Source organism: Labrus mixtus, chromosome 6 (genome assembly GCF_963584025.1).
Source record: "Labrus mixtus chromosome 6, fLabMix1.1, whole genome shotgun sequence".
Lineage (NCBI taxonomy): Eukaryota > Metazoa > Chordata > Actinopteri > Labriformes > Labridae > Labrus > Labrus mixtus.
The window spans coordinates 5585814-5600932 of record NC_083617.1 but is presented as its reverse complement, the minus strand read 5'-3'; the positions used below and the strand labels follow the sequence as shown (position 1 = coordinate 5600932).

The following is a 15119-nucleotide window of genomic DNA, read 5'->3' as shown; positions in this document are numbered from 1 at the left end:
AACTGTGACTGAATGACGGACGACTGTGAGTGGAGCTGGTTTTTATGTGGATGATGATCGTCACACACCGCTACAGAAGTACACACCAGCACCAACACAAGCAGTACACACGCTCGGCTGTGCAGACACACATACCACTGTGGGTGGGTTCATGGAGCATGGTGAGATATTGTGAGATTTGCCAACCTATAGGAGACTGAGTAATTGAAGAGTTTGATTCCGAGCGCAACATTTTGCTCCCGTGGTGATGAACTAGAAGGAACGATATCATGTCGAGCAGGAGGAAGGATTGGCAGGAAGAAACAGAAATCAAAGATTATTACAGGCGACAGCAGAAACAAGAAGAGAGCATAGAGATTTCAAGACTGCATGTGGGCACAGATATAGGAAGCTTTCATCAAGTAGGAGCACATCTGAGAGCAGAACGTGTACCTCTGAATCTTCTCAGACAAATCTGCTGACATAAACAACATTTTAAAGATATTTTCCTTCACTTTTTTTTAAAGTATCAGATATTCATTTTGGAGCGCTGTGTTGTGTTAAGTAAGAACAGACCTCCAGAAGAAGAATTAAACCTCCAAAATAAAAGCACGAAGCAAGAAGAGAAACAGGAAGAGCGTCTCAGTAGTTTTTGTCCACTTATATTCAAACTGAGGATTAGACTCTTAATGGATCTGGAGCCAAGAAAACACTTAATTCTGTCACAGTCTGTTACTTTAAATAAACATGTGAAGTTATTAAACCATATAAAAGATGACTATTTCAATGAATAGAATACTTCTAAGAGTGATGTGGATTGAGACATGGATTAGCCAACTTTCTTTTTCTCTGTAAAAACAACAACACAGTCTAAGAGAAAACAAAATAATACAGAGGACTAGGTGTGTTTATCATCCAGCGGTCTACCGGCCGTGCTTTGGGGGCGCTCCTGTGGTGAACTCTTGAACTCACCTCGACAGGGATCGTTCTTTACCAAGAACTCATCCAGAGCCATCCAGCCTCCTCCCACCCGCACCATCACAGTGCTGCGCAAGATCCGTACCAGCCGGAGCTGCTGAGAGTCTCCAAACTACAGCGGAGAAGGGGGGGGGGGGGGGGGAGGAGGGGGGGGGAAGGAAAACAAAGAGGGGACGTGTGAAAACACTGACCTGAGTGTGAGCACTCAGTCACTACAGGCTACAGGCTGTGCAACACTGGAAACCAGACTGCTGTGCACAATCTGACTTATTCCACGTTTATTCTTGATTTTATTTTGGAAAGTGACAAATTTAATTTATATATAAAGTGCAAAAATTTCAAATTAAAACAGCCATTAAAAGATCATTTGTGCCCGATTCAGGACTGATTTGGTTTCCATGTTGCACAGATTTTTATACAAACAGATTAAAGCAGAAAAACATTTTCATTCTCAAAGACACAAATTACACCAAAGATCAATCCAACTGGATTTCTTCTATAAATGTGTGTCAACGTATGTGATCTAAATGTTACTAAATGTACTCCTCCTGCGTAACTTTTCACAATAGAGTATCCTTTTGATACTAAACTTCATGTTTGTTATCTCATATTTAAAAGCCTTCATGTAGAGCCTGGCATAATTGTCGATGGGTTATTTTAAACATTGTGTATTGATATCTGTACATATCATTGATTTTTTTTAAATCTTAATCGTGTTAAAAATGTCAGAAAACAGACTTCATGTAACTTAAAATTCATTTGTCATATTTTTGGGACAAATGACAGATACTTAAGAATCACATAGTTTAATTAGATTACCTCTAAAATATCAGAATCAGTGTGAAAGCTTTAGTTTCATTCAGGCTCTACGTTGGTATCTGTTTCAACTTTATCTGATAAAAACTGTCCCATCTGTTTAAACCACATATTACAGCTTTGCACACTTGACTTAAAAAAGCCCTTTTATGACATTTTAAAAATAATTTCAGCTAATTTGTGGTTTTCAGGCCATAATGTCTGACTTAATTTGGCAGAGTCATGCTTCAGCTATTGTGTAATTAGCCTGTAAGAAAAACCCACATAAACTGAAGGCACATTGTCACACCACTAGGAGGCACTAGAGTATAATAATAATTTGCCTTCATCTCAGCAGCCACACACACCAAACACTGAGCGTGTCATGGGTGTGAATGGCTGGAGGATTATGAGGTGACAGTTGTCAGAAGTCGGCCAGTTGGATGTGACCGCGAGCATTAGCACAAAAACACACGAGACAATCACAGCCGCATGCGTTCCATCAAAACAACAACAACAATGAAAAAAAAAAAAAGAAGCAATTTCACATCATGATCAGGCGGACAAAAAGCAATCTCCTGAACTTTGTTGCACTTCTCTACAGCTATGACTCAGGATGCATTCACACTGATGCAGACCCAATGCAGCTAGCTCCAATGACACACTGAGAACAACATGAGGAATGGTTCTGATCGGTTCTGTCTAATCCACCACGGTGCGACACGCAGACATGACCAAACACTGATGACCCTCAGCTAAGTGCCTACTATCTCATGATATCTCTTCAGCTGGTGATATAATCCCTCACTTATATGATTATCAGAATGATTTGAATGCCGCTGGTGATTTTTAGTGATCAAATACATTAAAGGTGATGATGATCTGAAGGAAAAAACGAGGCACAAGACACATCTTAAGAATAACCATTTACCAGAATACAGCTTTCCAAAACGGCAACGTGTAGGTTGGGGGCATGATTTTGATTTTCCCTGTTTGCTATTGTCTCATCGCCGATTAAGGAGTCATGTAAGCAGTGAACCAGACCAAACTGTCAAAAGATATGATTTCAATTCAATGTTGTGTGAAACATAAATACAATCTCCTTCAATCTAAAACCTCTTTCTAACACCGCCCATTATTAATCTTACTGCAACAAGAAAGCATGTGGCATACATGAACCCATGAGTTTTTAAATTGCAACATGCAATTTCTTCAAGACATGTTCAGTTAAATAAAAAAACAAAAAAGCAAAGTATTCATTGACATCATTGAGGTTAAGATAAATTGATAAATAAAAGTGTCAGCCAATGATAAAGTAAGTCATTCCCATGAGACTGAAGCGCCAAAGGCAAGCACACAGAAAGCGTTTTTTTTTTTGTTTTAAAACAGCCCAGCAGATGAACTTATGCCTGTGGACCGATATAAAAAAAACATGTGCTGAAATGGTTTTGGCACTTTTATACTGCATTTCTGAAACTCAAAAGCAGATAAATAAACATTTGCTACGCTAACGATCACCTGGATCTTTATAACGTTTGATCTTTGGCATCAGAATAATCTAAAATAGGCATGAATCGTAAAACTTAAAAACACAAGACGGCTGATTCTTCGTTTGTCTCTTTAGAAAAAGTTATGTTTTGACTTCATCTTGGACTTAGAGGTAACCTTAGTCCAATGTTCCTTACGGAGTCAATCAGACAGCCTTATATCTTTATTTCTACTTCTGAGTTTCAGTCTTTCAACATCAGCCAGGAATCTGGGCAGAGAGTGTTACTTGGAAAGCAAACATGGTAAATGAGCAGCACACAAGGTTTGAGAGCAGAAGAAGACTAAAAACAGAAGAGGACTTGGATATGTACCTGGTTTCCAAGGTAGAACTGGTGATGTGAGGAAACAATAAAATATAGAATTATTAGACATTTTTTTAAAGTATCTTTGACATTTATTGCAGCAAATTCAACACCTACCTTCCACAGCTTTTTTTTAAATCATGGCATTGCTTAGAGATGTTCAATTATCAAAGTATCCTTACCCGGTATTTGTTGGCACCAATTTGCTCCACTTGGAATCGTTTTGGACATTTGCATTTTGCTACTTGACGTGTAACCTAAAACCAGAAAAAAACATTTTTTATTGACTCACAATTCTCGTGTAATGTCTCTGGATTTAGAAATGCCGGGCATGAGAGTTTGCGTCACCTCATCTTCAATTTTGTCGGCGTCTGTTAGAGGTTTGTAGGCGTCCTTGTTGGGATGAAGGGCTGCCACGAACTCGTAGTAGTCGATGTAGCCGTCGCCGTCTCTGTCGAATATGTCTGCCACAGCGCTCATCTCCAGACGACTGGTGGGGAATTCTATTGAAGAGCCCATGAAGTGTTAAAAAAGAGCTTTTCTCTGACTGCGGTACATTGTAACCTCATATGTATCATACTCACTGGAGGAGAGAATGCCCTCTATGAACTCCTGTCGCGTCACTTTGCCATCTTGATCTTTATCGATGCGACGGAAGAAGTCCATGACGCGGGACTTTTTATGGTTCATCCAGCGCATGTAGCGCTTCCGCCACACATCAAAGTCAAAGTTGGCAAATTCCTTCAACTGAAAACAAAAAGAAAAGAGATATGAGCAACCAGAAACTGCAAAAAAAAAAAACATCAGGAAAAAAAAAAGCCAGTACAGCTTGATTACCTCCTCCAGTCTGTCCAAAGCATCGTTGAGTTTCCTCCTGCGGTCCAAAGCGAGCAGCCACACGTGCTGCCACTTAGTGACCAGCAGGTTCACTCTGGGGTTTTTGGTCTCAATGGGAGGTTGTGTTGCTGACGCATACATTGTTTGTGTCGGAGAACGTTTTCCTGTTAGTGAAAGACAAAAAAGGATTAACAGTGACATCATCCCAGGTGTTAAAACTGACACAATGTGGTGTCACCCTGCAGCGACTCAGCACTGGGCCAGATGGCTCAGGTTCACGCTCTGTGTGAGCTGTATTTATGTGGTACATACTTCCAGGTCTTCCTTTGCCGAGCACGGGGATGTGAGACTGGATCTGGGGCTCGGGGGCAGCCTTCCTTTTGTGTGTCTTTGTGATTGTGTCAACATCTGGTTGCTTCCTGGTCATTTCCTCCATGAAAGCCTGCAAGGACAACCAAAAAGTGTGCGTCTACTTCATGCTGTATGTGCACTTTCTTACAAGTCAACTTCAGGAAGCAGAACAGCTTCGCAGTTATCCGAGTTTCACTATACCTGGTGATCTGCTATGAGGCTTTTGACCTCCTCGAGCTCCTGCGGCAGCACCTCTTTGTCCTTGTTGTTGAGGTTGGTCTCGGCCCACTGCAGCCAGGTCAGCAGATTCTCCAGCAGGTCCTGAGTGGTTAACAGCTCGGTGAGAGCCGTGGCCAGTCGCTGCTGGTGCTGCCTGGCCCAAGCCTGCACCTGGAACATTAACGTTGCACAGAATAACAATCATTTTTCTGACGCTGCCCAGAGTGGTGATTTGTGCAGAAAGGCTTCTTCTATTGAAGCCAGAAGCGTCCAACTTTTAAACCAACGGGTATGACAGAGCAGCCTGGCATGTGTGCAGGGATGCAGCTGTGCACTGACCTCTTCAAACCGGGCCTTAATGATGGTGTTCCAGTGTTTGATGGTTGTGATAGAGTCTGGATGGCAGATGGTCAGAATAGCCTCCCCCATACTGGTCGCTTTATTTAGAGCCACTCGCTTTTCTTCCAGTTTCTTCATGAACTCCTGAAAAACAGCAAATGGAAAAGAGTTGTGGAAAGTGGAAAATCTCATGTATAATGTGTAAATTGACCGGGTTTCCCTGGGCAGAAAGAGAAACGTTAAGACACAATCCGGCTAAATAGAGGTCAAATAAAAGAATAAAGAATAATATCTCAGCAAATAATAATAAAACATTTTAAATGTTGGAGTGAGTGTATATGTCAAAAACATGCCAGCAGGTTTCACTGATTTGTTAAAACAACAAACACAGTCATAAAAACTAAATTTAACTTCTTGAAGCTTATGTGAGGAACTTTTGAATTCTTGTTTATTTTGGCACCTCGACAAACAAAGCCTTACAATAGAGTTCTTCGTTCTTGTTTAGTGCTTTTCTCGTTGTCTGACTACTCAAAGCGCTTTTGCACTGCATGCTAAACCTACACATTCACACACTGATGGCAAAGGCTGCTGTGTCTAAGTGACCATCTCATAGTCCACTGCACAGCTCCTACATTGCACCTTTTGTACATTTTGTCTTTTTTATATTGTTATATTTTATATTTTAAATGTTTTAATTCTATTTTATATATTGTAATAGCTTCTTATACTGTATTATTTAAGTTGTTGCTAGTTCTGAGTTATTTCCTTGTTAATTGTTTAGCACTAATACACCAAATCAAATTCCTTATAATAAATAAGTAATCGGCAATAAAACTCAATTCTGATTCTGAAGTAACTAATGCCATCAAGAGGCATCAACAACACAGTAAATTCAATGTGTCATAAACAGTTAAAATTCCTCTCATAGGGCGCCCTCTCCACCAACCGAGTCGAACCAGTGCCTCTCAGTTTATTTAAGCTTGTTTATTGTAGGCAAGCTGAAACGTACTGTAGACTGTAAATATTTGAATGTCTTGCCTTGTGTTGTTCGATGAGCGCCTGCAGAGCCTCCTCATCGTCAGGCAGGCTGCCATGGAAACGCAGACTCTGCTCTGCCTCAGCCAGCCACTCCAGCAGGATGTGAACAGTAGAGTGAAACTCCTCAGCCTGCAATAACAGGACACACACATCAGTCAGGCTCACAGAGTAAGAGCACCTTCTATCTAACCCGTGTTAAGGCCTCCTCTGCAGTACCTGACACAGAGCCTGCTCCAGCCGGGCCTGTTTGGACACAGAGAGGTTGCACACCGTCTCCCAGCGAGTGCTCAGCTCCTGCATCTGGACTTTGACCCAGGACGAGTCATCGCTGGTGTTCTCTATCAGCTCCCTCGCCGATCGTTTGAGGGCCTGAACGCCTACCGTCCGCTTTCCCAACTCCTTCTGGAAAACCTGCAACGATCAATCAACAAGGGACACAATAATTATCCCGATGCTTAAAAAAAAAAAAAAAAAAAAAGCATGCACGCTCTTGCTCTAAATGTTACTCTGATTACTTTATGGTCGATCAAGGACAGATAAATATTTATTATAACTGTCTGAAACATTATCTTTTCCATCCATTATTCAGAGCATAGCTTTTATGATCAGCTGTGAGTGTTTGGTTTGGATAGATTGCTGCTTTGTAATATATGAGAGTGCAATTGCTAGTTACAAAAAAAATCCTTTTCCTGTAACGCTGCTGTTTTTTTCAGTGTTGATTATCAATAAAAAGACGTTTAAAAGAACAATACCATTAGAAAACCATGCACTCTTCTCATATCTGTACTTGACAAAAATCATTAGACAGATTAGAGATAAAAGAGGTAAATTTACAAAAAGTATAAAGATCTGTGTACTTCATGTTTCTTTTTTGGGTATTTATAACAAATAAATCCAACGGAAATTTTAATTTATTGATGATACAAATTAATCCAACTTCAAAAAACGTACTGGACTGTGGAATCGAATTACACTGGGATTAATAAAGTTGTCTGAGTCTAAAAAAGTCTAGCTGTTGATGCAACAAGAAACAAGTTCTGCTCTGTTGCTGATGAAGTTGCAGTTATTGATCAAAACATTAGACATGAGCAAATATAACAGCAGCTTTCCAGCAAACTTCAAAGAACAGGGACTCTCAATGGAAAAGTACTACAGTACAATGCTTTCCCCTTCAGTGCCGTTCCAAAGTCCTTTGTTTTCTATTGTGATGAGAAACAATCAGTGTAAAAAGCAAAGGCTGGTGTTAATGCACCAGTGAGAAGTACTGTGCTCGTGTTTGAGTTTCGATGCTGCTTCCTTTTTTTACACCAGTGTGTAAACTAGCAGCTCTACAGAGATATTTTTAGAGCTTTGGTCATGCTTGTCTTGTGGGTCTTGTGGGTCTTTTGTTACCTTGTGGTTGTCAATCAGGTTGAGAACCAGGTCTATGTCTCCATGTACGGGCTGGTCCTCAGCCATCTGAGGTTCCACTCTGTACAGCCAGTCAATGAGAGCCTGGAGAGCGTCGGTGAACTGGCCTGAGAACAACAAGGCCTCCTCTAGTTTGTTTTGCCTGCAGGAGAGCAAAATGTATTTACAATCCGTGAAGAGGACTTCTCAAGTACTGGTAAAAAATATCACACAGTTGAGTAATGAGTGCTGGACACAAAATATATCCAAAGACAGAAGGAAGACAAAGTACGCACAAGAAAAAGTTGCTAACATTTCTTGTAAATAATCACCACATGTGACATTTGGAGCCCCTCGTCCTATCACTACTTTTATATTATAGAGCTGCCTCTATTACTATATCTTTTCTCCTTGTATTAAATGTCATTATGACGGGTTTTTCTGATGTTCACGTCATGTTATTCAAGCTATTTAGTTTCAGGTAATGCTCCAGGTACTGCAGGCTTTTACCTGCTGGAGTTGTGTATATATTTTTTGTATATTTATGTATATTTGTTTTGAACTATGACGCTCCTATTGTAAGTCTTCTATGCATAATGTAGGTCTTGTGGTCCTTTACTATGACTGTCTTGTATTTCTAATATTTATTTCTAATGTATATCGTTCCTTGCTTTGGACCACATGACCCCCTGAGGTCACCTGATTTGTGGAAGTGTTTCTCCTCACTTGTTCATAAAAAAATAAATGAAGAAAACAACAAATAAGTGTCCCACTGTAAACTTTTGCATACTCCTTTTGCAACATCTAACACATTTGTATACAAACTATACCGCTCTTTCTCCTTTAAAATACTTATTCCACATATGTTTTATATATGAATATATCTTATTTAACCATTTTATGCATTTTCATTTAATTTCCTTTTTGTTATGGACCAAATCACATATGAAAAACAAAAGCATGAACCGTATAGACAATAAACCCTCATTAAGATTCTGTGCCTGATGCTAAGCTATGCTAGGAGATGTATCTTTACCTTTCTACTGACTTCCCACAAACAGTGTCCCACTTGTCCCTCAGCTCGCTCAGCATGTCGTCCAGCTTCTGATTATCATCCTGGAGGGAGGTCTTGTCCTTCAGGGCCCGCCCTGTTCGAGAGGTGGTGTCGTACACGGAGTGTTTGCTGCCCAGGGCTCGTTGGAACTCCTGTGTATAAGAAACAATCGTTAGATATAGTATCATCTGAGCAATAAAGTCATTTTACTGTCTCTGTCTTTAGATGTGTGGGGGGATTACATCAGTGCAGAATGTCTCCCTGTTACTGTTGGCATGTCACACAGCATCTTAATTCTTAATCTGTGTGTTATGCGATTAAGGACACACTATTCTGTAAAGGAAACAAAAAAGGGGTCAAAACTTAAAAGCCACTGCTACCAAGGGATTAAAAGTATCCAAAAGCAAGGTCATCCTCTAATACACTTGGTCCATCCTGGGATTATGATAGGATTAGTACAACATTCCTGCATAACACTGCACAGACAACATGAGGAGTGGGTAGTCCGATACGCAAGCAAATGCACGACTAACGCATTCTGCAGATACAGCCATTCCCATAAATAGCTTTCACTAAACATATCACACATTAAGCATGGAGCGTGTAAGAGCTGCCTCATAACTCAGACTTGGATTGAACGCAGGCGTCGTTTCTGTTTAATGACTGAAACTGTGCTGTAGATGCTGTCAGAGGGTCTCTGGTTATTTTAAGGGGTCATTCTTTTTCCCGCAGTAAATCAAGATAAGATGATGATCAGACACCTTGTGTTGCGTCAGCTGAGTCTTAATTTTGTCCGGATCGTTGGCAATTTCCACTTCCGAGTCCAGCGTCTTCTCGGACTCGTCCAGCCACTCCATCAGTTTGTTCCAAGTCTCGTGGAACTAATGAAGAATGAAGAAACAAACAATTGCGGAAAGCGTTTTGAAAAAGGTATGATTTCATTTGATTTATTGCAGAGGCCTGTAAAATGTTTAGACGATCAGGTTTCCAGAGCCAAGGGAACAGAAGAGGGCCCGCACTAATGAAAAAGCTATAACAGGCTGAAGACTACAAAATGGGCATGACATCAAATGGACCGAGTTTCCAATGATAATAAAAATGTCCTAAAAGCAGTGAAACAATGCCCATATCAGAGCCAGGAGAAATATGTACCTGTTTCGCTCTCTTCCTGGCATCGTCCAGCAGACGGCCGCGCTCAACAGAACGCTGCACCAGCTTCTCCCAGCGGCCCTGCACGCTGAGCAGCAGGTTCTTGATCAGGACCACATCCTGTTTCTGGCTGAAGTATTTCAAATGTGTGCCCGTCTTATCCAGCTCGATGATGTGCTCCCTGTGGGAGTTCACCTCGGTCACAAACATCTGCAGAGAGGGCGCAGGAGGTTCAGGTCAGTTGTTAATGATCAGAAGGATTTTTAATTGACGGAGGGGGAAATGTGAATCGTGTTGGGATGTGCTAATGAGTTACGCACTAAATTATGAAAAGGAGATGGAGTCATTCTGTGCTCATTTCAAATCATTCACTGTCTATAAGCAGACTTCAACTTATACTTTGCCTTTGTAAAACCTACGCTGTTTTCTATTCTATCATTGTTTTTGTTTTGTTATTTTTATCTTTCTAGTACTCGTGAAACGCTTTAAGACATACTGTATCATGCCTGTATGTTCTGAGACTGTAAATCACTGCTATTGCTAACTTGTACATCCCTGGACAGAGGGTTTTTTTTCAGTCTGTTTGCGACTTATGTTTGCTCGCACAAAGATGGATATTCGAGGTTGCCCTGCTGCCAAGTTACCGTCCTGATTATTCTTGTTCGATATGTTTTAAATACTGACAGAAGCATAAATATTGTGTATAAATTATAACCATTACTTTTAATATTGTGCTTGGACAATTCCTCTCTAGAAGTCCCTGTTGTTTTTTTTAGGCAATTCTCCCAACTGTTTGCATGCAGTCATATTCTTGTTCTTCATCATTTATTATATTTGTAATTAAAATGAAATAAATTAGTTGCTCACTGCTGGACTAAAACATAAAGTTGCGTTGAACTGCTTCTACTTTAGCATCAGAAGAATACATTAAAATCATTACAAATAAACATTATGTCATTAGGATTTCATTTCTGCTAACAAAAATCACCTTGTGCTCATCGATCTGAAACATGATGGTCTCCAGCATGAGGGAGGCGGGCGACACCATGTTCAGCGTCTGCTCCGCCTGTGTGAGCCAGTTGATGAAGTCCTGGAGAGAGTTGTGGAAATCTGTCGCCAACGTCAAGGCTTCCTCTAGTTTCACCTGCAGACGGAAAAACAACAACATCACCATCAGGGTCCGCTGCTCATTGAGGGGAAATAATAATCCTGTTATCTTTTTTCTGTCCAAACAGAGAAACTATTTATACCTGTGTCACACTGCACAATGCTGAAAAACAAACCATGTGGTTGCTACAACACTGGATTAAACAATTACACGTCAGTTGTGCCAAACATGACCTCTATTTAAACAGAGGAAGTCGACGTCTCCGGAGGGGGAATGATGAGCTCTTAATTGAATGAGAGAAACATCCACTGCTGACTCCACCGCTGACAAACATCCATTTGTTACGGCCGGGGACCTTGGCAAAGTCTCGTCAACGCTGGGCTAATAGCGTTAATAACCTGATGAGAGTTCTAATGTGTTCCTCTCACTTATTGAGGCTCATGTTGAGGGTAATGCTCAATACAGAACTACAGTGAAGAAGTCACTGCTTATTTCATTATTACAGTCATTTTCTCTCTGCTTAAAAATAGAACACACTCGTCTAGAGGGGTGTCAAATTGCTGCGGAGAGTTTGGCCGGCAGCTGCAGCTCTAAGATCTAGCAGACTCTGAATTCTCTGGATGAGGACCAAACTAAATAGGAAGCAAAGGCAAACCGTGGAGCAGCCAGAAAGAGCATCTCCATATCTGGAAGAAGAGTGCAAAGGGAGAGAGGGAACTGTGTTTATTTAGGACAGAAGAAAATGCCCTCAAAGGACTAGTTAATATGTGTCACAGAGAAAAAATAATTGGCTCTTCATTTGAGCTCTAATAACAATTTTAGCTCCATTATTAATCAACGCTCCACCATGGAAACTTATGAGACAAGGCCAACTGTTTCTGGGACTCAGTAACACTCCTGCTGGGATCTACAGTGTAGCCACCTCCCTCCTTACACCATTCATTACCAGCCCCAGGATTAGAGGCTTACAACTACAGCGTCACGGCTCAAGTGTCTGTCGGTCGATCTCTCTCTCTCTCTCCGGGGCCTGAAAGCTGAAGTTATGATTCATTAGGGTTTCTGTTCTCACCACGAGCTCTGACCGCATACCTTTCTCTCAGCGACCTTCCCCTGCACAGCCTCCCATTTGTCCTTGAGGTTGCCGAGGTCCTGCTCCGTGTTGCTGTCGGAGCCCTCGGGCGTCACGGCGAGCAGCTGCTGACCCTTGTTCATCAGCTCCTGATACAGCTCCTCCTTCACCTCCAAGGCAGAACACAACTCCTGGAAGAAGGGAGCACAATGACACAAGATGAGAGATGGGTTCACTAAAACAGATTGGATAACAGCTAGACTTTAGTTTGGGTCAGCAAAGTGAAAGTCTTACAGTCCTACTGTACAATCATTTTTTTTAAAGGCAATATCTCAGAATGTTCATCTATGATGGTTTTACAATCAGTCCTTTTGCAGTCTTTAGATATTAGTGCATATGAAAAAGAAAAGGCAATCAAGAGCCACTATGCCTGTGTGTCACCATGCAGTTCTAAAAAATCTTCCCGTCCTCAATTATCACGTCCAAGTCAATACGACTAATAACTCTTAAAACATCCAGAGTCCATCCATTTACATATCAACATGTCTATGTTCACCATATTCACACTTTTTTCTCATAGTCCACTGCACAGCTCCTACATTGCATCTTTTGTACATTTTGTGTTTTTTATTTTTTATATTTTACATTTTTAAATTCTATTTTATATATTGTAATAGCTTGTATTCACCAATACACCAAGTCAAATTCCTCGTATGTGTAAATGTACTTGGCAATAAACCCCGATTCTGATTCTGATTCTGATGCAAAGCTTAAGCATTGGAATAACTGATGAAGCTTGAATTAAGAAAGAGGTCGGACTAGAATCGTTTCTGACAACATTTACGAACATGACAACTTAAAAAAAATCAAGACATTACAGAAAGTACGCTCTCAGTCTTATTTGCTTTGTTTGTCTGTATATTTTATTTGTTATTTTTAAATGTTCTTCATAAATGAATGAATGAATACAGAGAAAGTACCGATGTGTTACTCCACAAGTTTTTTTTTAAATACCACTGCAATAATGTTTCTCTGCTTCTATTTATTCTAGGTTTTTTTGTTTGTTGTTTTATTGTTTACAAAATGTCTCCTTACTTTTTTTGTGTGGAAAATGACAAGCAGTTCAGATGACTAAACTATGCAGACTTTGTTTCTTTCTTTCCTTCTTGACTTTCATTTCCTTAACTTTAATCTGAATGTCTTTATTTAATTCATGCCAATAAAGAAGACAGAGCTGAATTTAATCCTCTGCAATAAGCGAAGTGTAAGTGATGAGTTTGTCAGTCTTTATTTTTGTGTGTCCAAATTTAGTCCAAAAAAGGTGAAAGAATGAAACGCAGTGAGACATGCAGAGACTGCTCCCACAAACAGTGTAGTGTTACAAGTCTGATGGAAGTTATTTCTTTCAACAAATCTTATTGTTTTTGGTCGACACCGATGCGTATTCTGGGAGAGCTTGTTGTGAGACTGTCTTGAGTTTCACCATTAGGGGGGAAAAAAAAGGAAAACAAAGAAGGTAAACATTCCTAAATTCATCATCGTCGGACACGGCCGAATCAATTTGCAACGCTTTAAAGGCTTTTTTGTCGTCTCCTGCATGGCGATGCAAGTCATGTATTTTGCAGTGTCATTTAATTTTCACACTTCAGATAAAAACACAGAAAAGACACAGTCGTCTCCTTACGAGCCTGCCATCTGTATGTGGCCTTTCATATTGTTAAACACATACCAGATGGGCGTTAAGCTGCTCCCGGGCCGTGTCTGGTAAGCCTCCCACAGCCTTTGATGCCAACAGCTGACGTTCTGTGTCTTTCAGCCATTGCTGCATATCTTCTATCTCACCATGGAAACCTTGGGCCTACAACACAAAACAACCTGAGTCAGGACAAAAGGTGTCTCACACACACACACACACACACACACGTATTGTTAGCAACCTCTAGCTCAGAGAGGAGGATGTCTGAGTTATTAATTCCTTGGATTCATTTTGCTACAACTGCAGATTGAATGAATAAAAACCCTGAAATGTAATGAATTAGATGCAGATCACTAAAAACAAGCTACTTATTTTAAGTTCAATGTAAAACTGTTACAATTGAACTGGGCTGATAACACTGAGATGCAGGAGTGAGTGATACAGTCCTTTCTCTTAAATGCCATTATACTATTAAATGGGCAGGAATAAAAACATGCACACTCATTTACAGAAAACTATCGCATATGCATTTGAATATATTTAGATTCCTATATTATAATCCTTTATTTATTTATTTGTATTTTTCAGACATTTATAATCCAGTTTTCCACACTGGACAGTTCTTAGTTATCTTTCTTCTGTCTGTTTTTAGATACTTCATTTTTAGTCTGTCTGTCTGTCTGTCTGGGAGTAAACTGGGCCCTAAAGAAAGCTGTGCTCATTGGATTTTTGGCAGATCTTACTGAGAAATTCTCCTCATTCTCATCTTGTAAAACTCTGTCAGAAACTTGACAAACATTTCTCCTCCTCTCTCGGATCAAAGCCCCCTCGCTAAATGTCAAGGTTCTGAAAATAAACTCTGCAGGAAGCAAAAGGAAGGGAGGAGACTTCTCCAAGAGCATCGTGTGGCTTTGACGAAACATTCCTGCTCTCTGGTAGAAAAGGATAAATCAAGGCTTAAAAAAAGAACAATAAATAAACACAAATATGTCCAAAGTTGATACAGTTGGGGTGAAAATGATCGTTATACCTGAAGCAGAGAACTCTCCAGTTGCTGCTTCCTCTGCGTCGTCTTCTCCAGGATGGCTTTCCACCGCTGGTTCAGGTTTTCCAGCTTGCTCTGAAGACTGGAAGCTTCCTCTCCAGCACTGGACTCCACCAGATCAGTACCGGCTTTATTGACTGTCTCAACCGTCGCCTTGTGAGCCAAAACGTCATTTTGGAGAACCTGAAGAGATAAAGCAGACAGAAATGTCTTGACGTTAGGA

The 15119-nt window shown here is 40.5% G+C and overlaps 1 protein-coding gene across 1 annotated transcript in view; it reads right to left on the bottom strand.

Moving 5' to 3' along the window:
- dst (dystonin) overlaps window positions 1-15119 on the bottom strand; it is a 112131-nt gene that overhangs the window by 4885 nt on the left and 92127 nt on the right. The window contains exons 78-98 of the mRNA XM_061039610.1: window positions 14882-15079; window positions 13885-14013; window positions 12176-12346; window positions 10967-11122; window positions 9982-10188; window positions 9591-9710; window positions 8812-8981; window positions 7779-7938; window positions 6603-6797; window positions 6387-6515; window positions 5349-5492; window positions 4992-5180; window positions 4752-4881; window positions 4440-4603; window positions 4187-4349; window positions 3951-4105; window positions 3785-3859; window positions 3612-3629; window positions 2684-2800; window positions 952-1069; window positions 136-252 (exon numbers count right to left, since the gene is read on the bottom strand). Coding sequence (XP_060895593.1) covers window positions 136-252; window positions 952-1069; window positions 2684-2800; window positions 3612-3629; window positions 3785-3859; window positions 3951-4105; window positions 4187-4349; window positions 4440-4603; window positions 4752-4881; window positions 4992-5180; window positions 5349-5492; window positions 6387-6515; window positions 6603-6797; window positions 7779-7938; window positions 8812-8981; window positions 9591-9710; window positions 9982-10188; window positions 10967-11122; window positions 12176-12346; window positions 13885-14013; window positions 14882-15079 — 3025 coding nt within the window. The remainder of the gene's footprint in view (window positions 1-135; window positions 253-951; window positions 1070-2683; window positions 2801-3611; window positions 3630-3784; window positions 3860-3950; window positions 4106-4186; window positions 4350-4439; window positions 4604-4751; window positions 4882-4991; window positions 5181-5348; window positions 5493-6386; window positions 6516-6602; window positions 6798-7778; window positions 7939-8811; window positions 8982-9590; window positions 9711-9981; window positions 10189-10966; window positions 11123-12175; window positions 12347-13884; window positions 14014-14881; window positions 15080-15119) is intronic.